The sequence below is a fragment of the Dromiciops gliroides genome, chromosome 4 (genome assembly GCF_019393635.1).
Source record: "Dromiciops gliroides isolate mDroGli1 chromosome 4, mDroGli1.pri, whole genome shotgun sequence".
NCBI classification, from domain to species: Eukaryota; Metazoa; Chordata; class Mammalia; order Microbiotheria; family Microbiotheriidae; genus Dromiciops; species Dromiciops gliroides.
Genome location: NC_057864.1, coordinates 345,726,944 through 345,751,083, shown reverse-complemented (window position 1 = coordinate 345,751,083; position 24,140 = coordinate 345,726,944). Strand labels below are relative to the sequence as shown.

Genomic DNA, 24,140 nt, shown 5'->3' with positions numbered 1-24,140 from the left:
CATATTGCAACCCTTCTTCATCTTATTAGAGGCTCTTCAAAAATTGATGTGGCTGGAAAAAATCACCCTGTGGCCAACATGGTGAAGAGCCTCTACTAACACCTTTTTCCCCCTAATTGTAGTGGGACTTGATAGCACTTGTGCTGCACTAGTAAACCCCTGAAGTTATCTCCACAGCATAATGAGGCATCGGAGTAGGGCCTGAGTAGAGAGGGTACAAATATTTAGAAAGTTAGTGGAACGGATTATGCTAAAGGCAAAAATCCCAAATTCTAGCAAAGAAATTAGACTGCTTGGTCTGATGTGCCTTTGAAAACTTGTATGAAATAAATCAAAAGCTTCCCTTTACAAACCAACCTGTTTCCTAAATCTGATATGGTATCTTTTGGAAGGGACTTCATAAGTCATATATCCCAACATAGAATCATAGTCTTACCAAAAAAATAGATGTTGAAGATTTGCTTTTGAAGTTTTTTCAAAAGCGATATGACATCTTTTTAGTGAAAATGACATAACTTTTCACATAATTTTTCTCAAACAAAAAAAAATGACTATCAAATTTTATGGAGATTTTATTTTATGGCTATGAGAATAAATAGATTTATCTGTTAGAAATATATTTTCTAGAAGGCTTAAATATTTAGTTTAAGTTGCTTAAAAGTTGTATGTGGGGCTTAAGTTGTTGTAGCAAGATTTATAATTCACTTTTTGTACATGTTTTGGGGTGCCACAAAATTTTTTGGCTTCTTTAACCAAAATAGACTTTGATTATTTATATTAGCAGGTGATTCTTTTTATTTAAATATAGTTTTAGAACACTCTTTTTAAAATTGGTGTTGTAAGGAAGGTCTGAAGGATCAGGGAAACCTGATCCACAGAATGCTTCAAACAGCTGTTAGTTGGTCTTGGCAGTGAATTGTGGGCTCTGAATGGAGTGAGCTTGTCTGTACTTTTTCTTCTGGTCTTAGTAACATCTGTGGTGTCCAAGGGAGAAACCGTCTCTTCTTTTCCCTTTAGCACTCTCTCATTATAACTAAGCATATTTGTGTACCTATCATACCCATCCATATTGTCTCAATCTTAATGGATTGAGAACTGAGACTCTCATTTTAAAGTTTTGGATCACCAGCCTGCATGTAAGAAGTGTTTAAAATAAATGTTATAACTGAGTTGACCCTACTACCGCTCTAAAGATTTGGGGTTATGGTGACTACTACACAGTGAATATATCCAGGTTTTTTATTTGTGGCAGGGCAGTAGTCCTAGGTGAAAAGCAGGAATAGAAGTTGACATACATTGTCAGCATTTCTTTATTGTGGACTACTTTATTTAGTTATCTTACTCTGCTAAGGACTGTCACCAAAGTTTTTAAGGACATACCCTGAAAATCATTAGACTAGATGCTTTATGTGACACTGGCCTCTTATGCTTTTCAGCCTTAAGATTCCTCCAAGGCACTTTAGTCAACCCAATCAACTAAACCCTGTCCTGAGAAGAGAATGTCCTCTGCTTTTTTGCATCTTCAGTTAATGGAACCACCAAGAACATGGTCTCCTTTTCACCTATTTTACTATGCATTCTGTTTTAAAGAATGGCACTCAGATGCATTTCCCTAGAAGGGGAAAAGCTCCTTACTCTCTGTCCTTAGCTAGCATTTGTGTTTTATACTTCTGAAATAGATTATTGTGTATCACACAGTTAAGTGTTTTATGTAAATTTTGCCTCATTGTCTGTTTGAAAAAAGCATAGAATTAATGTACTTTTCATCTGGGGTTCTTTTTAATCTATGTTTTTAACTTGCCTACCTTATATATAAGTGCCTTAATATATAAGTAAATTATATATTATTTCCCTTACTCTGCATTCTAATTAAACTGATCTACTTACACTTCCTGAAGACATCCATCATATCCCTGCCTTTGCAAAGACTGAGCCAAATTATACTCCTTCCTCCCCTCAGACTTTTAGAATCTAGATTCTTTCAAGTGCCAGCTCCTACATTAAACCTTTCCTGACCCCTTTCCCCCATTACCTTGTATATATTTTGTATTTATTTGTGTCCCTGTTGTTTACTCCATACAGTATAAGATCCTATACAGCAAGGACTGATTTTTATCTATGTGCCAGTGTTGCCACATAGTAGGCACTTAGTAAATGCTTAAACGTTGATCTATTTTTCTTACAGTACTGTATTTACATAAGCATTATTATCATGCGTTTTGAATTCTATCTGTGAAAAGAGTTGGGTCCCTCATATTTCTGAGCCTTCATTGGCTACCAATTTCCCAGTGATATCTTTGATGTTGATAACTTTATTATGTTTATAATTATTAGCATTACTTAATAGTTTTAATCCCTCTTCTGTACAAGGTGCTGAGATCTGTATAATAAATATAATTGTTTTCCATATCTCCAAAAATTTTACAGTTAGGATAATACTTGTAAGAGAAGGATTTTTACCAAATTTCAAAGATCACAGATAGTTGAAATATATGCTCCTCAGAAAGTAACTTAAATTTGACAAGTTTTGCTTAAGTCAATTAGCATTTATTAACTTTCTCCTCTGTCCCAGGACACTTTCCTCTTAAAAAAATATTTTCATGTCTTTTCACTTTTTTGGGTGGCCTTTAATTTTCATCCTCTTCATTTCAAAACTCAAAAGGACAAATGTAGTAGGAGAGAGCATGAAAATGCCCATCTTGGCCATAAGTTTAATTAACTCCACAATATTTGAGCACCTACTATGTGTAAGACTAACATTGTAAGAGCTACTTTCAATAACTATGACTAGGAAGTAATCAGGAAGGAAAAACAAGCTTAGATAATACACCAACCAAATCAGCAACATTTCCCAGTTCAATGGGCCACAAAACACTTCTGATCTTGAGATCTGTTGATTGAAGGAACCATGGATACCATCTGAGAGAGTATTTGAGCATGTAATACCTCTTGGATAAAGGAGAATTCACTAAATTTGTTGAGAAAATGAAAGCCATAGAACATTGTAAAATGAATATTTTGTGTTTGCATAGAATAATGTTTTGGATTTAGAGCCAAAAGATTTGGGATTAAATTCTGTCTCCGCTACTTAGTAACTGTGTGACCTTTAACTCTCTCTGATTCAGTTTCTTCATCTGTAAAAATGGAGTTGATTTCTGAGTTCCATCCAGCTCTAAATATATGAGATTTAATATTTTAGAGTGGGTAATATAGCTATTGTCATTTTTCCACCTTGAACCCTTAATTGACATCATATGGAATGAGTCTTTGAAATAGTTTGGAAAACACTTACCTAAAGATAAGCACTTTAACAGGAATTTGAGAAGAAGAAAAACAAAGGAATTCTGGAGAAAAAAGAAGCTCTTATAGCTAATTAATATACATGTGTATATACACACATATATGAACATAGGGTGGGGAATATTCCAAAAGGTATAGTACTTAAGGTTTAAAACTGCACCTAAGACTTTTGGGGCACCCTGTGTAATAGTTATATACTAGAGATGAGGTAATTTGCTATATTTTTAAATTATATTTACTTCAAGAGTTTAAACTTTTCAGTTGGTACAAAGTTATTATTTATTTTTATCTTCTTCCTCTGTCATCATTACTTAAATTTATTGCCTAATAGGACATGTCCTCTTTATAAGCCAGTCAGAGAAATAAAAGTACTTGATTTTGCTTATACTGAGTCCTTTATTAAAAAAACAAAAACAAAAAAAGTTCCACTGTCTCCCCCTCAATAGAAGAGTAAAATAGACAAAAATACCCTTACAATAAATATGCATAGTCCAGCAAAACAAATCCCACAGTTTATGTGGCTAAATATGGCTGTATCTGTCTATATTTTAAGCTTATCACTTCTATTAGGAAAAGAAGTAGGTGATTCATTTTAATCCTCTGGTTTATCATTATGTTAATAAAAGTTTCAAAGTTTTTTTTTTCTATGTCATTTTATAAATTATTCTTCTATTTCTGTTCACTTCACTCAGCATCAGATCATAGAGGTCTTTCCCAATTACATTGAAATTGTCCATTTAAGGGGCAGCTAGGTGGCACAGTGGATAAAGCACCTACCCTGGATTCAGGAGGACCTGAATTCAAATCATGCCTCAAATACTTGACACTTACTAGCTGTGTGACCTTAGACAAGTCACTCATTGCCCCACCAAAAACAAAAAAGAAACTGTCCATTTATCATTTCTTGCAGCACAGTAATATTACATTACATTCACATACCATAATTTGTTTATCTATTCCTCAATTAGTGATCATCTTCTTAGTTTCCAATTTTTTACCTTTTTGCCTTTGATCTCTTTGGGGTGAAAGCCTAGTAGTGGTATAGTTAGGTCAAAGGGTATGCATAATTTAGTAACTTTTTGGGCATAGTTCCAGATTGCTTTCCAAAATGTCTGAACCAATTCACAGATCCACCAGGAGTACAGAAATGTACTTATTTTCCCACAGACCCTCCAACATTTATCATTTTGCTCTTCTGTCATCTTAGCTAATCTGATGGTGTGAAGTAGAATATAAGAATTGTTTTAATTTTATTTATAAATTATTAATTATTTGACTCATATGACTGTTGATAACTCTTAGAGAATGGCTCTTATCGATTTTAATCAGTTCTTTATATATCTTGGAAATGAGACATCACACAAATCTGGTATAAGGATTTTTTTCCCAGTTAACTGTTTCCCTTTCTAATCTTAATTACATTAGATTTGTTTCTATAAAAACTTTCAAATTTTAGGTAATCAGTATTGTTCATTTTATTTTCTGTGATCTTCTCCATTGCCCATGGATCTGAAAGGGTTATGTGTTCCTTCCTCTAATTTGTTTATGATGTCACCTTTTATGTCTATTTGGAGTTTATCTTGGTATGTGGTATGAACATTGTTCCATACCCAATAGTTTTCCCAGCAGATTTAGTCAAATAGTGAGTCTATACACCAGTAATTAGTGTCCTTGAGTTTATTGAACAGTTACTGTGTTCTCTTGTTGTGTTTTATATCTATCTGTTCCACTGATTATTCTTTGTATTTTTTAACCAGTACCAAATTGTTTGAGTAATTAATTCTTTTTAGTGTGGTTTGAAATGCTATACTGATATATCTCCCTTCTTCCCCACTTTTTATTTTCGTCCTTGAAATTTCTTGACCTTTTTTCCTCCATAAGGATTTCTTTTTTTTTTTTTTTTTTTTTTTTTTTTTTACAGTGCTGCTTTTCTTGAAGCAGCAACTGAGCAATCTAGTACAGGGTAGTATTCTATTCCCCAAAGCTCTTTCCTGGGCCCTCTTTCTTTCCTTACTCTCTTCTATTTCTCTTGTCAATCTCATTAATTCCTATGGATTTGATACTTTTCTCAATGCTGATGATCCTCAGATCTATTTATCCCAAGCTCTCTCTTGACCTGAATTTTCACATCACCAGTTACCAATTGCACATCTCAAACTGGATGCCCCACAGACATCTTAAACTTAATACGTACACTCTCTCCCTGAATTCTCCCCCCTTCTCTATTACCATTGAGGAAACCACCATCCACACAGGTTCAAAACCTAGATGTCATCCTTGACTTGCGCTCTCATTTTATCTTTTTGTCTGTGTCTCTGGCGTTCTCGTTCTCTCTCTCTCTCTCTCTCTCTCTCTCTCTCTCTCTCTCTCTCTCTCTCACACACACACACACACACACACACACAGACTCATATCCAGTCTGTTGTCAGATATATTGATTCTATCTTCCCAGGGTCTCTCATCTATGTCTTTTTCTCTCTTTTGATACTGCCACCATACTAGTCTAAGCCCTCATCATCTCATACTTGGACTATTGCATTAACTTTCTGCCTCAGGTCATTCCCCACTGTATTTTATCCTCTACTCAGCTATCAAAGTAATCTTACTAAAATAAGTCTGACCATGTTACTTACTTGTACTGTATATATTTTTATAAGTATATAGCTGTTTGTGTGTTGTTTTCCCTTTAGATTGTGAGTTCCTTGAAGTCAGGTGCTATTTTGCTTTTCTTTCTATCTCAGGTGCTTAAGCCTGGTGTTTAATAAATACTTGTTGACTTGACTTCACATAGGCTCCTGTGGATATTCAAGACTTTTAAATCCTTGATAAAGCAGTTTCAGGGATATATGCCATGGTTAAATTTATTTATGATGGATTTTTTATTATTTTTATTATGTATTATTTCCATGAGGATCTAAATGGAACTTTAAAAGTTCTGTTTTATCATTGATTAATATAAACCATAACCTTCCACACCTAAGGGGGAATCTCTGTGAGTTGCTATGGTTAAAACAACTGATAGTCAATTTTCTGGTAATGACTGACCTAGGCTCATGCTTGGCAACTGCTACCTCAGACCAAGGTATGAATGGATATTGTGATAACTGTTAAGAATCCAGGACATCTGAGAGAACTTACATGAAAGAGAATTCATTAATTTAGGATCCAATTAAATCAGTTAAATAACTCCAAACATATTTAGGCATGATGTGGAGAGCTAAATAATAGAAAAGGCAAATCACTTTTCTGAACACTCAGAAATTGAACTATTTTGCATATCTTATAAGAATAGAAGTTTTCTCCAGAGGGCAGAACTAGGACCAATATGTGGAAATTGCTAAAAGGCATTTTTAGCAACATCATGTAAGAAGAAACTAAAAGTGATGAGGTATACAGATTGACAGTCTTCCAGTAGGGACTCTACAAATCAAACATTTGTTGGAAATTGTGTAGTAAGGAGTCTTGTTCAGGTTTTGGCTTGAATAGATAGCCTCTGAGGTCTCTTCTAACTGGTAAATGATAAATATTTTGTATTTTTATAGTTCTTTACATTCTTTCTTAGCAGTTAAAGATGTCTGAGTATGGAGAACATTTTAAAGCAGTCTAAAAAACCATTTGTCAGAAGTCTTGTTTGGGGGATTTTTTGTGGGTTGGATTAGATGGGCTCCAGTGTCTTGTCTTATTATAGCCTGTGGTTGTAGTTCTTTTAAAATACTAGTTTGGGGTTTTTTTTTCCCTTCTGTTACTTAAGTGAGTCCTTATTTCTTAACTAATTTTTTTCTTGGGGGAGGGGAGAGTAGAGGGGACTTCATAGTACTTCAAAATTTAAAGTTAATCTAGCAAAGCACCACAATTTTGAGATATCTTTGTCTCCTCTCCCCGCCTGCAAATACCTTAACCACTTCCCTTTCTGTTCTCCTCAAAAAGCAACCTAAATTGTCATACCATTGAAGGGAGAAAAAGTAGTATTTGAAAGATTAAGAACAATTTAGTCTTTCCTACTTGTTCTTTTTGCATATTTAACCTTTTAAATCTTTTAGGCAATTTTAAGTGGAAGGTGACAGCTTCTTGAGGGAATCCCTCTATAATTTGATCACTAATTTTCTTGTGATACTTTCTTTTAATGGAAAATTAAGATCTTTATCCAGTGTGTTGCTGCATAGTACCTTGTACATAGTATTTACATAATAAATATTTGTTGAATAAGGAATTAAGGAAATAACCTCAAATTTGTGTTTGTAGATATTTTATTATTGTATATGTCAGTTGTCTTGGACCTTAGGTGTGGATAGTAGAGGTTATGAAAATGTGAAAATACAAGGAATTACCAACATATAATCATAAAATTTCAAGACTGTTCATCTTTCATTTTGAAGTGGACCAGTGACATCACAGGTGATGTCTTGACTTGAAAGTGAATTGGATGGAAATCAAAGGAATGCCCATCAATTGGGAAATGGCTAAACAAGCTGTGGTATATGATGGTGATGGAAATTGTTGTGCTATAAGAAATGGCCAGCAGGATGATTTCAGAAAGACCTGGGGGCAGCTAGGTGGTGCAGTGGATAAAGCACCAGCCCTGGATTCAGGAGGACCTGAGTTCAAATCTGGCCTCAGACACTTGACACTTACTAGCAGTGTGGCCCTGGGAAAGTCACTTAACCCTAATTGCCCACCAAAAAAAAAAAGACCTGGAAAGACATGTATGAACTGATGTATAGTGAGGTGAGCAAAACCAAGAGAATACTGTGCAACAGAGTCTGCAATATTGTTTGATGAAGAATTGAATGACTTAACTATTCTCAACAATACAATGATCTGAGACAATCCCAAAGGACTATTTATGAAATATACTATCCACTTCCAAAGAAAGAACTGATATTTGATTGAACACAGACTGAAGCATGCTATTTTTCACTTTCATTTTTTAACATTTTTTCTTTTATTCAAGTTTTTTTGTACAAAATGACTAACATGGTAGTTTTTTACATAATTACACATGTATAACCCATATCTGATTGCTTACTGCCTCAGGGAGGGGAGAGGAGAGGGAGGGAAGGAGAGATAAAAATTGGAACTCAAAACTATAAATAAAAATATTTATTATTTTTAAAAAAAGAAAGTGAATTTGATTAAATGAGGGAGATTTGTACACATTCATCAGCATTTCTCTCTTTCTGAGTCATCCAGGTTCAGTGGCAGAACAGAAGTCAAGAGGACAGGCAGTGGCCCACTGAATGGAAACTTAAAGATCATTTATAAATGTGCACTGGAAGTTCCCTACCCATTCTCTAAATTTTTATATTTGGAACCAGTTTGATGGTGGAATTAGCTTCAACTTGTTGCTCTCTGACAATCATGTGGATACATTGTTATAGGCTTACCAGTCGTTGATGGTACCTAGAAAATAGAGCTTGCTGACCTTTAATCTAAACAATCCCTAAATACCTATTTTAATCATTTTCAGAAGAGAATTTCAAAGCTAGAAAAAGAAAAAAAAGCCAAGTACTAATAGACTCAAGGTGCTTTATCTCAGAAGTTGGTTGAAGCTAGAGGTTTGAGTTAACTGAATACTTAATATCAAATAATGTGTTAATGACTTTGTAAACCTAAAGGTGCTATATAATGTTAATTGTTACTGTTACTTTTGGAAATATCACTACATTTTAAGAAATGAATGGTTGTTTTCAAGTAATTATTTTGATTACCATGGCAGAGAAACAAACTAAAAAATCTTTATTCCCAGAATTTTCATGAAAATATTTTATAACTAAGACATTTTGAAAGGCTTCCTATGCTGAAGATGGGTAGATGGCTCATCAAGCAGCATTCAGTAACTCTTAATTTCAAGAATATTAAATATACTTTTGAATCATAAAACTTTAATCCATTGATAAAGTTCAACAACTAATAACAAAATTACATGCATATATAATAAAATCATGAACAGTTTATTTTCATATAATTAACCTCACATGAAGAGATAATTTTTTCATCCATTTACTTAATAATTTGAAAGGAGTAGGTAACCCAAACCCTACTAAAAACAAGAAAGGTAATATTTCTAAAACTGTTAAAACTGCTTTCAGTGAAATGTACATCAGTCACTTGATAAGTAATTAATATAGAAAAGCAGCATGATATAGTGGATAGAGAATAACCGTTAGAATTAGGAAGACTGTGTTTAAATTCTGCTGACAAATTGAAACAAATAGTAGTGGCATGACCTGGGCTTGTCACCTAAAGTCTCTGAGCCTGTAAGATGCAAAATGGTTATTGATCTGCATTGGTAGAGGGTGTTTTCTTACACCAGGAGACCCCCCAAACCAATGAAAATCCAATTCCTGACCAAAAGAAAAAATATATAATAGTGGCTGGTATGAGGGTATAAGAAGCAAAGAATATATGCTTTAAAAGATGCACAAAAGTAGCTTCATGGTATGTTAAGTTTCTCACTGAAGTGGAAAAGTTAAATGAACTTGAAGTACCATATTATTCATTGTTGCCATTCATCATAAAAAAAATTAATAACTTTAATTTGTAAAATGTAATATGATAGATAAAAATGACTAGTGTTTAGAAATAGTATTCATGTGGCAGCTAGGTGGCTCAATGGATAGAGCACCGGCCCTGGATTCAGGAGGACCTAAGTTCAAATCTGGCCTCAGACCCTTGACACTTACTAGCTGTGTGACCCTGGGGAAGTCATTTAACCCCAATTGCCTCACCAAAAAATAAAAAATTCTTTAAAAAAAAAAAAAGAAAAGAAATAGTATTCATTTTTTTGGTTAAAAAATTAAACACAATCTAAAATGTATAAACTTTGATTTAACCTCATATCACAAGATTGGGTATGAATATTTAAGACAACATAATATATACTCTTAAAATTTTTATTTATTTATTTTTAGCATTTAGGACAATTTTGACTTATAAATTCTCTGTAGGGAGAATCTCTTCCCCGCCTCATACTGAGAAGGCAATATGGTACCCATTACACATGTGAAAAATCATGCAAAACATTTCCAGATTAGCCATGTCACCAAAACAAAGCAAGAAAAAAAGGTTTTAAATGTTATATTTCAATATGCACTCATAGTTCCTCAGTTCCCTCTGGAGGTGGATAGCAATTTTCTAAATGAGTCCTTCCAAATTATCTTGGATCATCGTATTGTTCAGAGTAGCATAAGGCAGCTAGATGATACAGTGGATAGAGCTGGGGGCTGGAGTCAAGAAGACCTGAGTTCATATGTGGCCTCAGATACTTACTAGCTGTGTGACCCTAAGCAAGTTACTTAACCCTGTTTGCCTCAGTTCCTCATCTGTAAAATGAGCTGCAGAAGGAAATGGAAACCATTCTGGTATCTCCCCCCAAAATTCCAAATTTGGCCAAGAAGTTGGACACAACTGAACAAGTTTTTCACAGTGGATCATCATTATAAGACTCTAAATGAACATTTTTGTTTTTTGTTGTTCCTTCTGTTACTATATACATCATCTGTAATATGTATTTTCCCTTTCCTATATTGTTATTAGTATATTGTTAGCATAGGTTATGATATTCTGTTATTTTTAAAATTCATTGTTTATTGTTTATTATTTATTGTTCCAACAAAGAAACACCCCCATGTTTCTTGATGAAACAAATGGGGGGAATGTGAAGAATTAATTGTTATTTGAAGTTTAAAAAAAAAAAAAAACCTGGTGTGCGCACTGGCCTGGGGCTCAGGCGCCACGCCTCCACAATGGCATGGTGTTCCACCCACTGGTTGTAGCCATTGCCATGGCACTGGCACCTCATGTCATCTCGCTGACGCCTACATGGGCCTGGCAAAATTATAATTACTGGAAGCCCAGTGAGGGCAGTCATGTGACTGTCAGTCAGGACTGCCAGCCAATTGGCTTGGGGCTATGTGTGGTTAAGCTGGGGTCTGCTAGGGAGGAGAAGGGAGGAGTTTCACCATTCTAGCTTGAAGCTGGAAAGCGACAGGATGCAGCTGTGTATTCTCACCTGATCCCTGGGCAGTGGTGTTATTCAGGTCATATTGTTTCCCTTCCCCCATTTTCTTTTCCTTTACCTTAATTCTACTCATCTTGCTTATGTTTTTTAAGTTCGTTCTTGTTAATAAACCCTGTTCTGTTTTTGAGGGAGTCTGTCGGTCTCCTTCCTTGCCTCAATATGGAGGGGAGCCACCTAGCTAACACTCCCCAATTAAAATTTGGCCCCTATACAATATTGCTGTTATTGTGTACAATTGATTTCCTGGTTCTGCTTACTTCAATTTCAATGCCTTGTTTCTACTAGACTACTTAACAGTTTTTGCCAAATAGTGATTTTTTTTTGCCCCAGTAGCTGGGATCTTTATATTCATTCATCACTAGATTACTGTGTTCATTTGTTTCTGTATCTTGTATATCTAATCTGTACTGATTATCAGCCTCTCGAAATTTCTTGTTCAGTACCAAATTGTTTGGATGATTACCGCTTTATAGCTAAGTTTGAGTTCTGGTACTATGAGGCCCACTTCCTTCCAATTATTTTTTTTATTAATTTCTTTGATATTCTTGATCTTTTGTTTCTCCAGGTGAGTTTTCTAGCTCTATAAAGTAATTCTTTGGTAGTTTAATTGATATGGCACTTAATAAGCAAATTAAATTAGGTAGTGTTGTCATTTTATTATATTGACTTAGCCTATTCATAAGCAATTAATGTTTCTCCAGTTAGATCTGTCTTTATTTCTGTGAAAACTGTTTTGTAATTGTGTTCATTTAGTTCCTGTGTATATCTTGGCATGTAGATTCTCAAGTATTTTGTACTGTCTATAGTTATTTTAAATGGAATTTCTCTTTCTAGTTTTCTGCTGGATTTTATTGGTAATCTACAGGAATGCTGATGATTTGTATGAGTTTATTTTATCTCCTACAACTTTGTTGAAGTTGTTAATTGTTTTAATTAGTTTTTTAGTTGACTTTAGGGTTTTCTAGGTAAACCATTATTTTATCTTCAAAGAATGATAGCTTTGTTTCCTCACTGACTACACTTAATTAATTTCTTTTTTATTGTCTTACTGCTATAGCTAGCTTTTCTAGTACAATATTGAATAGTAATGGTGATCATTCAAATCCTTGCTTCACCCCTGCTCTTACTGGAAAGGCTTTTCCCTTTGATAAGTAATGCTTGCACTTAATTTTAGATAGGTGCTACTTATTTAAAAGAAAGATCCTTTTATTTTTATGCTTTCTAGAGTTTTCATAGGAATGAGTATTGTATTTTACCAAGCTTTTTCTGTATCTATTGAAATAATGATGTGATTTTTGTTTATGTTAATAATATGGTTATACTTAAAATTTTTCTATTATGAAACCAACTCTTCATTTCTGGTATAAATCCAACTGGGTCATATTATATTATCTTTGTGGTATTTTTTCTGTAATCTCCTTGCTAGCATTTATTTATTTTTTTGTTTATTTTTTTTTGCTCTTTTAAAGAGTCATTTTTAAAAACAACAACAAAAACCTCTTTTGAGAATTCTTGTTGTGCTTGTGTCTAATGTGCATTTTTCCTTGAGGCTTTGATTGTAAATATTTTCAGGTCATTGTCTTTGTTTGTATCTTGAGCTTCCCTGTCACCATAGTAGCTCTTTATGGTCATCCATCTCTTTTTTTGTTTGCTCATTTTTCTAGCTTATTTCTTACTTATTTATTTATTGATTGATTGATTGGTGGTGCAGTGAGGGTTAAGTGACTTCTCAAGGGTCACACAGCTGGTAAGTGTCAAGTGTCTGAAGCCAGATTCGAACTCAGGTCCTCCTGAATTCAAGGCTGATGCTTAATTCACTGCTCCACCTAGCTGCCCTCCAGCTTATTTCTTGACTTTGGACTTTATGTCAGTGTTGATCTCTGCTTGTTTCTTGGGGGTGGAGGATGTCTGGCCTGAGCTTCTGTCTTTTTATGTCCTTCTGATGTTTGCACAGCTTAGCCTAGGGGCCTGCAAGTTTTGGTGGTTCATAGGTGGTGTGATCTGGAGAGAAGTGTGTTCATTGCCCTCCTGGCCTGAGCTCTGCAAGTTCCTGACCCAGGTTTAGGTCTCTTGGCTTATGTGTAATTTAGTTTAAGTAAATTGCTACTGGACTCAGTCACTGTTAGCTTGCTAGGAACTTCTGCAGGTTCAGAGCAACTGAACTGCTGGTGCCATTTTGGTCTTGGTTTCCTGCCCAGGTTATTCCACTGCAGGCTTGTGTGGGAGGCTAAAGTCTTCCCCTCTGCTCTTGGGCTAAAAGCCACATAGCTATAGTTCTGGAACTTGTTTCTTGCTCTGTGAGGATCTCTCTTGTTTATAACTATTCCTCTCTTCCCTGGAACTATAACCTAAAACTGGGTAATGGGCCGCAGAGCTGTCACCTGGCATCTGTTCCTGTTCCCAACACTGGTTTAGAGATCCCTAGGATTTCTTTCTGCTCTCATGCTTCCAGCACTGTTGTTCAGTTTCTGCCCTTTTACAATCTTTGGTCACTAGACTGCTCCCCACTGCTGCTGCTGCTGCCTCCCTTGCTGTTCCTGGCCAGCACCCAACCCAGTGCCCACATATCTTTTTGTTTCCTAAGCTTCCCTGGGCTAGAAAAATAACTCACTGTTGCTTTTTTCTTGGCTTTCCTAGTAAATTTTGGTATATTTTCTAGCTTGTTGTAGAGAAGTGTATTGGGTGAGCTGTGCAAAATGCTGACTCTCAACTCTGCCATCTTTACCATTTTTCCTCTGATAAGACTTTTAAATTCATACAAATATGAGTGACTGGTTGCAGTTAAATTGAGCATCTGGATTTAATTATTTATTCATCATTTTAAAAATTTATCAGATATCCCTTTTAATATTTAAGTTTCTCTTGTTCATCTGGCTGAAAATGGAAAGAATACATATTTGCTTTGTTAAAGTAACTAAGTGTATTTTTTGTTCTAAGAAAAATGGCCACAAGGTGTTAAGATAACTAGTTTAGTTCAGTGAAATAATTATTTAAATATTTAAGATTAATATTTAAGATACTTAATCTTGTTAGTAAAAATTATTGTCCTGGTATAGCCTGAAACCACCACTTTCAGCTATAAACTGTTGAATTCAAAATGGTTTATCTTCTAGTGACTTGACATAATGATAACATTTCATGAAAGTCTTATATTTTTTTCAAACTAGCAAAGATTTAAGAGATTATCAAACCTAATACTGTCATGTTATACATAAGTGTACCAGAGCTCAATATAGGTGTCACACAGTGAGTTAGTAAAAGAGTTGAGGCTGCACTTTCCACTTGTCCATGGTTTCTCCAAGCTCAATGTGGCTTGTTTAATTGATGATAATGCCGTGAAATGATGTAAATCAGGGCATTATTATGTAGGATATGCTTATATAATGGTATTTTAAAATATGCTTCTATGTAAACTATAACGTCTTATTGTATTGTTGATTGTGCTTATTTCTCTTATTTCAGGTGATATTGGAAATTATTATTATGGACAGGGTCATCCTATGAAACCTCACAGGATCCGCATGACCCATAACCTCCTACTAAATTATGGCTTGTATAGAAAAATGGAAATATATGTAAGTATCATCTTTTCACATGAACATTCATGATTGAAATTTTAATTGAGCTGCTACTTTGAAATGAGCACAGTTTTGACAGAATTAGTAATATTAACAGTAGTGAGGGAAAAAAATATCATCTGCATTTTCTTTTCTCTCTAGCCTCAGCCTTTTTGAAAACCCTGGGCCTTAAATAGTCTACTCCCATTATTTAAAAATCACATTTGATAGCAATCCATTAACTCAATTATGTAATAAAATAAAACAATAAAAAGAATAAAAAATCCAGAAAACATCAAGCATGTCTGTTGAGCCCTAGTTGCTGTAAATATGCATGTCCTTGCACAGAGTGCTGTGGAAAATACAACAGAAGTGAGAGTCCCTGCTTTGCTGCAGCACATTATCTGATTAGAAAGATAAGCCACAACCAAAGAATTTGAGTTAGAAGCTCCATCACATCTTCACCCAGGCCTTTGTGGTTGATATTTTTTACAGCTTAGTAAATTAAGGTTCAGAGAAAGAAAGTTAATTGGTGGTTCTGGGCCACTGGATCCCAGGCTTTAACTCTAATGTTCTACCGTGCCGCATGACCTTAAATCTTTGAGCAATATTTTCTTGTTCTGTTGTTACCATGTCAGAAACCACACAGATTATTAAAGTTGGAAAGGACCTCAGCAGCCATCTAGTCCAATATATACCTGAAAAGGAATCCCCAGTACAACATGTCCAACTGCTAATCATCTATCCTCTGCCTGAGAACCTCCACTGCCAGGATACCCATCATATTCCACTTTTTGGATAAGTGTGTTAGAAATTTTTCCTGATGTCAAGCTTAAATTTGCCTTTGTCAATCCTTTCCGTGTCCGGGCCAGGTGAGGTTTCCCGTGTTGAGTCAAATTAAGCTACAGGCTCCATTCCTGGTGGTGCCTTTCTGTCAGTTCCTTTAAGTTTCAGCTTTGCAACCATACTCCCACCAGAACCCAAAGACTTTGGTTTCCCGGAAGCTGCCTGGCGGGTCATGGGAATAACACTGCTGGATCACTAGTCAGCATCGTTTATGGTTGGAACTATGATAGTATCTGATCAAGTCTCTTCATTGTTTCTAGTTTTATCCAGTGGAGCCAAACTGAGGCAAGTCTAATCTTGTACCACTTGAAAGCTCTTCAAATACTTGAAGACATCAAATATGTCTTACTTCAGTCCTCACTTAAAGTTAAAAATCCCTACTTCCTTTTAGTGATGCTCTTAATGACACCTAACTTAAGGCTTTTTACTATTTTGAGTGACCAACTTTAGACCCTCTTTATTTTATCATTATGCTTCCTACACTATCCCAAATGTGGTCTGACTGGGGAAGATTATAGAGGAACCATCACTTCCTTCCTGGAATATCTCCCTTTCCTAATGTAGCCTAAGATTGCATTAGCTTTTTTCATTGCCATATCCCACTGTTGACTTATGGAGTTTTCACTTCACTAAGACCTGGCTTCCCCCATTTTGTATCTAGGAAGTTGATTTCGTGAACCTAAAAATGTAAAACTTTACATCCCTGTTGAATTTCATCTTTTCAGATTTAGCCCAATGCTCTATCTAGCCTATCAAGAGTTTTTTTTAAAGATACTGAATGCCATTCATTGTTAGCGATTCCTTCCTCATCTTTGTGTCATTTACAAATTTGATGATGCCATCTATACCTTTATCCCAAGACATAGATAAAAATATTAAATAGAACAGGGCTAAGCACATATCCCTGGGACACTTGACTGGAGATTTCAAAATTAACTACTACATTAATGACTCCTTTATGAATTCATCCATTCCGTTGATTCTGAATCTTAATTGCATTGCCCTGTAGTGTACAGAGGAATGGTATGAGCTGCTTTATCAACAATCCTGTCAGAAAAGCAAATACAGTTATTTTGGCATGGACCATTCTGGATGAAGGCATGCTGAATCTTAGTAAAAACCATTTCATTTCCTATATGGCTACTAGTCATCTCTTTAATGATCTATTCTAAAACTTGCCTAGGAATCAAAAGTAAGCTCTGTGATCTATAGTATATGAACCATTCTCTTTTGAAATCAGAACATTACCCTTCTCCAGTCTTTGCAGTTTCTCCTCCAGCCTTCCTTTCTTTCAAGTATTGTTGATAGTGGCTCAGCCATCCTACCTTCCAGTTCTTTTAGTGCCAGAGGATGAAATTAGTTGAAGTTAGCCATGGGCACTTACCGGGTGCTCCTTTACTTACCGTGAGTATCAGCTTCCTGTAAGCCATTTTTGTTAAAATATTTTTATTGTAGAGATAACTTCTTTAAAATAGAAGACATACATGGAAAAGAATTGAGCATCTCTGCCTTTTCTTTGTTGTCACATATCATCACCTAGGACTTTACTACATGAATATTCATCCTCAATTACCTGGCCTTGCTGTGATCTTGTGGACATATATTTTTATAACGTCATTTGGTTAGTGAATTCCATGTTCATTCACATTGTTCTCTTCATAACTTCTATTTTTCCTTCTCATTAAAATTGTTTCCCTTTGTTTGTTTTCAGAAATTTCATTTTTTAGTGTTTCCTGACCCTCCTGAGCTGACTTCCCTTGTAGAATTTTAGGTCGTGGGATCTGGAACCTATCCTTCAAAGCTCTTAACCCTTTGAAATCTGCTCTCCCAACATATAAGGTGCATGCCAGATTATGCCTAGCTTTCCTCTTCTGTATCACATATACTACTAGGAAGAAGTGGTCACTTTTCCCCCAAGGGTTCTAGCAACCAGTTCCTCTGTTCAATCATCTCAAGAGTTGAATTTCCCCTTCATGTTTCCTCCATTTTTTTGAATGAGCAAATCATCATTAATGCATGTCAAAAAGTTACTGGTTGTGCTTTTTGGCACAAAGAGCTCCTCTATCTAGCAAGTGTCTGCATAATTTAAGTCTTCTGTCACCACTATATCATGTCTCATAATCAGACTTATTTTCTATTTTTGTTAAACTTCCCATCTATTTCTCTTTTCTGTCCAGGTGTTCTGCAGTATTCTTTAATGATAAAATTTCTTCTGTTTCTCAATCCATTGATCTTAAACCAAATGTTTTCCACCATGCTTTTCCCCACTCTGGTTCTGGATTTGTAGATTTCCTCAAACAAGTACACACACACACACACACACACACACACACACACAATCTCTCTCTCTCTCTCTCTCCGTCCTTTATCTCCTTTCCTCTCCTTTTTAAAATACCATAACTTTTTATTAAGGCATAATCCCTCAAGAGTATATTCTAGTCATAAGTTTTCTCTCTCCAAATTTCAGTGATACCCATGAGGTTCAAGTTTATTTCCTTCTTGCTTTAGGATATTTAATTCTTACTGATTACTTAAATGTTGAACTTGTGTGTATAGACAGTCGAGGTGATCAGTTTATGGCAGCTCTGCTTTTGTCTTTGTAATCTCAGCACTTAGCTCATTGCCTGCAATATTGTAGATATTTAATAAATGTTTGTTGATTAATGAATTTATTACCACTGGCTCCTCTTTTGGATTTTGTCTCCTTTGACTTTGTGAGTGTCTCAGATCCTATTCTTTCATTGTAATTACTCAGTAGTATCTAGGGTGGTATGTATACAAGAGCAGTTTTCTTTTTCCCCCATTTCTCTTATCATCTGACACCAAAATTGAATGCTTTGACATCAGTGAGGTTCCTCAAAAACTTACCCACGTCCGAGAGACACCTGGCAAGGGGGATGTATGGTACAAGGAAGGTATTAAGAAGGCCAGAGCAAGGTCTCTCCTCCCAACTGGAGCGTGGAATGGATTTTGAATAGATAAGAAGAAAGGCATTCCAAGTAAGGACAGCATGATAAAAGATTGGAGTTGGAATGAATCTGATATTTTGGACTAGTCTTTCTGGAATAGGGTTATTTATTTTTTCTGACAGTTTTTTTTTTTTCCAGTGATGGCAGCAAAGGGAAATGTTTAAGCATCCTTTGTCAATGAGTTTATTTTAAAATAATTACATATAATTCTATAATTCTCATTGTTTTCCTACAGAGGCCCCACAAAGCTACAGCTGAAGAAATGACCAAGTATCACAGTGATGAATACATCAAATTTCTGCGCTCAATAAGGCCAGATAACATGTCTGAGTATAGCAAGCAGATGCAAAGATGTGAGTTTGAATATTAAAAATGGATGTTAGAAATTTTATATATGAGGTTATATAAAGCTTATCTTAAATGATCACTTATAAGGATTAACAGTACTCTTATTCATCATCCCCACTCTATGTGTCTTTTATCAGTGCATATTAAGATGTTGACATTTATGGAAAGAAGTGCCTAAACAGCAGTTTATTTTTTGCTTCAGTTAATTTTCAGTACTGTTTATTGGCAAATGATAATGAAAATGACAGCTAATGTTATATAACACTTTAAAGTTTGCAACACACTTTATATACAATATTTCATTTGAGCCTAATATTAACCCTGTAAGATAGATCCTAAAAGTTTTAGTCTCCCCATTTTGCAGATGGGGAAACTGAACTCAGATGTTACAAGTTACTTTATGGGTAAAGTAAAGTAATGATAGTCTGTAGTCACTTGGAAATGATAAAAATGATGTTTAATGTGGCTTAATTGTGCTATGATAGTTTTTGTCCTAATTAACAAAAGATTGACTTAGGATTATAAAAGTAACATAACTAGAAAATGCCAGGATTTCAAAATTGAGTTATTACATTTTATTTGTTGACTTTAGAGACTGATATAACCAACTTTTAATGGGAAACTAACATATGTAGTTGACTTTTGAATACTAACAAATTAGTGAGATCTGGAAACCAAGACTGTCCTTATCCTTCAACAGCTAAAAAATATGGGGATAATAATAGCATCTACCTCACAGGGTATCGTGAGGGTCAAATGAAATATTTGTAAAGCCCTTAGCATAGTGCCTGATATACAGCAGGCACTTAATTAATGCTTGTTCCCTTATTCCTTATAACCATTTTTGTACATATGGATCTCTTGCTGTGAGTAACCTATTTGTAAGGAAATGCATAGTTCTCTAGTAGTGGACTGTCTAGGTCAACTCATATAAATAATTATAATTATAAATAATATAAATAATAAATTAAAAATTGTGTATTTTTATTACACAATTACCAACTTGTGTGCACCAACACACACTGAATTAGTGCTACTTGTATTCCTGTAGCTCTTCCAACAATGTTTTCCCATCTTTTAGCATTTTTGCTGGTTTGAAGGATATGATTTCTATCTTAGCTTTGTTTTAATTTTCATTTCACTGATTATTAGTGATTTGAACATTTTTTGAGGTGGTTGTGAATAGCTTATATTTCTTCCTTTGAAAACTATTCTTATTCTTTGTCTTTATGAAATTTTGTCTCTTAGTTTTTATAGATTTGTGTCAGCTCCTTATTTTTGGGGTGTCCGATATTTATCAGTTATTTAATGCAAAGGGATTTGGTTTCTACTCCATAACTTTTCTTAATCTAGCTGAACAGATTTCATTTGCACATTAGCTTTTTAATTTAGCATCATCTTGATTTTCTATTTTGTCAGGTGATCTCGTCTACCTTGTGTCTAGTTATGATTTTTCCCCTTCTCTTTCATTCTTTCCTATTTTAAAAATGATTTGACTTTTTATTTAGATCATTTGTCCATTTGGAATTTGTTATGGTAGAATAGCATAAGATGTTGACTTTATGTTTCATCAGACTGCTTTCCTGTTTTCTGAGCTTTTCTTGTTGAATGAGGAATCCACTCCCTAGTAATTAGTATTCTTGGATTTATTAAATACTGGGTTACTGTGCTCATTTGTTTAGGAGTATTATTTAGCTATTCTGTTCTACTGTGTTTATGTGTATATGTCTGTGTATGAAATAATCATTACCACATCATTTTTAAAAAATTATTGTTTAATTTGGCTTGAATGAAATCTGGCAATCTTAAGCCTACATCATACCTGCTTTTCAATATTTCTCTTGAAAAATAAATTTTTATATTTTTGTCCAGTGCTATGAAGTACTGTAGTATATCATTGCCTCTCATTTAGTCTATCAAAGTATCTTTTTCTGGCTACCTGTGTTTCCTTTATTCTATCACTTAAAGTGCTTCTATATACACATTTTATTGCATGATTTTACTTCTTAAAACCTCCTCATTGCTTCCTTAATGAAGCCTTGATTTCTAAGCTAGATGTTCAAAACCCTCCACAGTCTGGCTCCAATCTACTCTGATTTCTCACACTACTCTTTCTCAAACTGTACTACTTGATAAGTATGAAAACTTTCCTTCCCTTACTTCTGGCTGTTGAAATACTGCTTCTGCAAGAAACCTTCCCTAAAACAAACCTCCAGATAAAAATAATCTCTCTTCTTTGGAATTTTGTAACACTACTTTTTTTATTCATTTGTGTATCTGCCTTATACTAACTCCTAAGTTCCTTCATGACAGTGACTTCAGTCCTATATACACACAAGTATTTGTTGTGTCTAAGTTTTTTTGCATTGATACATTAGATTAAATTATACTTGGTACTTCTTTCATAGTTAACGTTGGAGAAGATTGTCCTGTGTTTGATGGACTTTTTGAGTTCTGCCAACTGTCAACTGGTGGTTCTGTTGGTAAGTAATCTTGATTTAATCCTACATCCACACATGGGTTTAAAATTTAAGTCGTCCCATTTTTAAAAATGCCTGGTAGATACTTAAATACTTCTTGACTTAAAAACCAAGACCTAAAAATTCCTCACCTTTTGTTTAATAAAAAATTATGCTAAAGTATTTCTTATTTTAATGATTGTTAGCAGTAACAGCGTTTCCCCTTTTAAAATTTTTCTTTCTCAGCTGGGGCAGTGAAATTAAACAGACAACAGACTGACATGGCTGTTAACTGGGCTGGAGGTCTTCATCATGCAAAGAAGTCAGAGGCATCAGGTTTCTGTTATGTTAATGATATTGTCCTTGCCATCCTAGAATTGCTAAAGTAAGTTCATTCAGATATTAATGGTTACTTTTCTAATATTGTAACTATATTGACAATCCCACATATTAGTAAAGATAACCCCCCATTGGCAAAAGATAATTTAAAAATTATTCTGTTCTACTTGAGTCTTGACTTGGCATCCATTTAAATCAACATTAAGAGATTATTCTTTACAATTTCTGGAAGAAAATATTAGATGTACAAAACTCAAAATTAATGTCCTGTCATGATTTTCCATTATAAGAAGGCAAGAAATTCCCACTTACCACTGAGAAAGACTTTTGAGAGATAAGAAAGATGAGAAGGGAATAAACTTTGACCAAGTTGTCAGTGAGTAAATATATTGAATTACCAGCAAATTTTGAGGGGTTTCCTCCTTGCTTTATAGGCCATAATCAGGATCTGATGTTTTCCCTTTAGTGTTGCCATTCTCTGTGTGCTTTAAGGGTTTCTTCACCTTTGACTTCCTCCTTCAGGGGATAGAAGGGTTAGGGCAGCTAACAGCACCCAGGATTTCTCCTCACCACTTCTTAGATTCACTGTAATTGTTTTTCATGATCAGAAAGTCTTTCCTTATAATTGTTGGAAACTCTAGCAGGTTATAGGAAAACAGAAATGCATAGGAAAATTAGTACTTTTTGCCTGAATTTTATACAAAGAGATTAAGGAAATAGCATACAGACTGTAAGGGGGGAAATTATGACTCTAAGCACTAAAAATATCCATTGAATTGAATAATTTGTTTATAATTCAAGTGATCATTGATTATCACTCCAGATTGCTTTTGGTAGTTTTGTGAATTTGGCAAATTCCTTCTTTTATAACCAATATGTTTCTCTGCATTCATTTTTTGGTTTTTGTTTTTTGGTGAGGCAATTGGGGTTAAGTGACTTGCCCAGGGTCACACAGCTAGTAAGTGTTAAGTGTCTGAAGGCGGATTTGAACTCAGGTCCTCCTGAATCCAGGGTTGGTGCTTTATCCACTGCACCACCTAGCTGCCCCGTGCATTTATTTTTTGATGTTTATTTCCTATAAATTTTTTTGTAGGTACCATCAGAGAGTCCTGTACATTGATATTGATATCCATCATGGTGATGGTGTTGAGGAAGCATTTTATACAACAGATCGTGTAATGACTGTATCATTCCACAAATATGGTGAATACTTTCCTGGCACAGGAGACTTGAGGGTGAGACTACCAAGCATTTTAATTTGTTTTACCTCATGGGTATTGTAGAGTTCATGTGTGAGCTAATTAATGAATGTGTCTTGTTAATTTCTGTTCATTATACATAATATGCTTAGAGCTTTCTGCGGTCTAGACTTGAATTTTAATTTTCCTCAACAAAATTTTTGAGCATTTACAGTAGTAAGAGGTACTTCTCTTTGTAAACCACTGCTTAACTGGTGTAACCATAAGGTATCGTTAGTTGAATTAAAATGATTGTAATTAACTTTGTAATTTTCATCATTTTTTAGAAACAAGTAATTCTTGAATTTTGCTTTTTTCTCTGGATGGGGTGAATATAGGTATTTTCTTACTAAATCTGTTTAATAGGTGGTCCTTTGGCTAATTCCCATATACCTTGTTATTCAATTTGAATCTTAATAGTTTTGTGTGTTTAAATAACACAGAAATATAGTCCTTCACAGCTTTATTAACAAAGGAGAAAGAAGCTAATTGTAAAAGGAAAAAGAAGGTGTTTTTGTTTTTAGTAAGGTTTTAGTGCAGTTTCTGCACATTAATAACGCTGTACTAATTGATAGATTTAACCATCCCATATACCTCTCATGTTGTCAAGGCTCTATAAAGACTGATTACTATTATACTGTATTTAGTAGAATTATGTTGTAAAGTACCTATAAAGACTAATTATTGTTATACTACAAAATATATACTATTTTAGTATGTATTTTGACTGCCCAATTGTTGCATCTTTCATTTTTAATATTGAAAGATGGTTTATTACAGTGGGAAAGAACATTTGATTTGGAATGAAGAAAACTGGATTCAAATTCTAAAACCTGTTCCTTATCATCTGAGTAACTTTGGTTACCCAAAAGTTAATTGGTTAGTGATTAGTTGTTTGTTTGTTTTTCTTTTTAGTGAGGCAATTGGGGTTAAGTGACTTGCCCAGGGTCACACAGCTAGTAAGTGTTAAGTGTCTGAGGCCGGATTTGAACTCAGATACTCCTGACTCCAGGGCCGGTGCTCTATCCACTGCACCATCTGGCTGCCCCTGGTTAGTGATTAGT

At 34.7% G+C, this 24,140-nt stretch overlaps 1 protein-coding gene across 1 annotated transcript in view; it reads left to right on the top strand.

The window, feature by feature from the left end:
• Positions 1 to 24,140, top strand: part of HDAC2 (histone deacetylase 2) — a 53,193-nt gene that overhangs the window by 1,608 nt on the left and 27,445 nt on the right. The window contains 5 exon segments of the mRNA XM_044002651.1: positions 14,783 to 14,895; positions 18,928 to 19,045; positions 21,449 to 21,523; positions 21,746 to 21,884; positions 22,932 to 23,073. Coding sequence (XP_043858586.1) covers positions 14,783 to 14,895; positions 18,928 to 19,045; positions 21,449 to 21,523; positions 21,746 to 21,884; positions 22,932 to 23,073 — 587 coding nt within the window.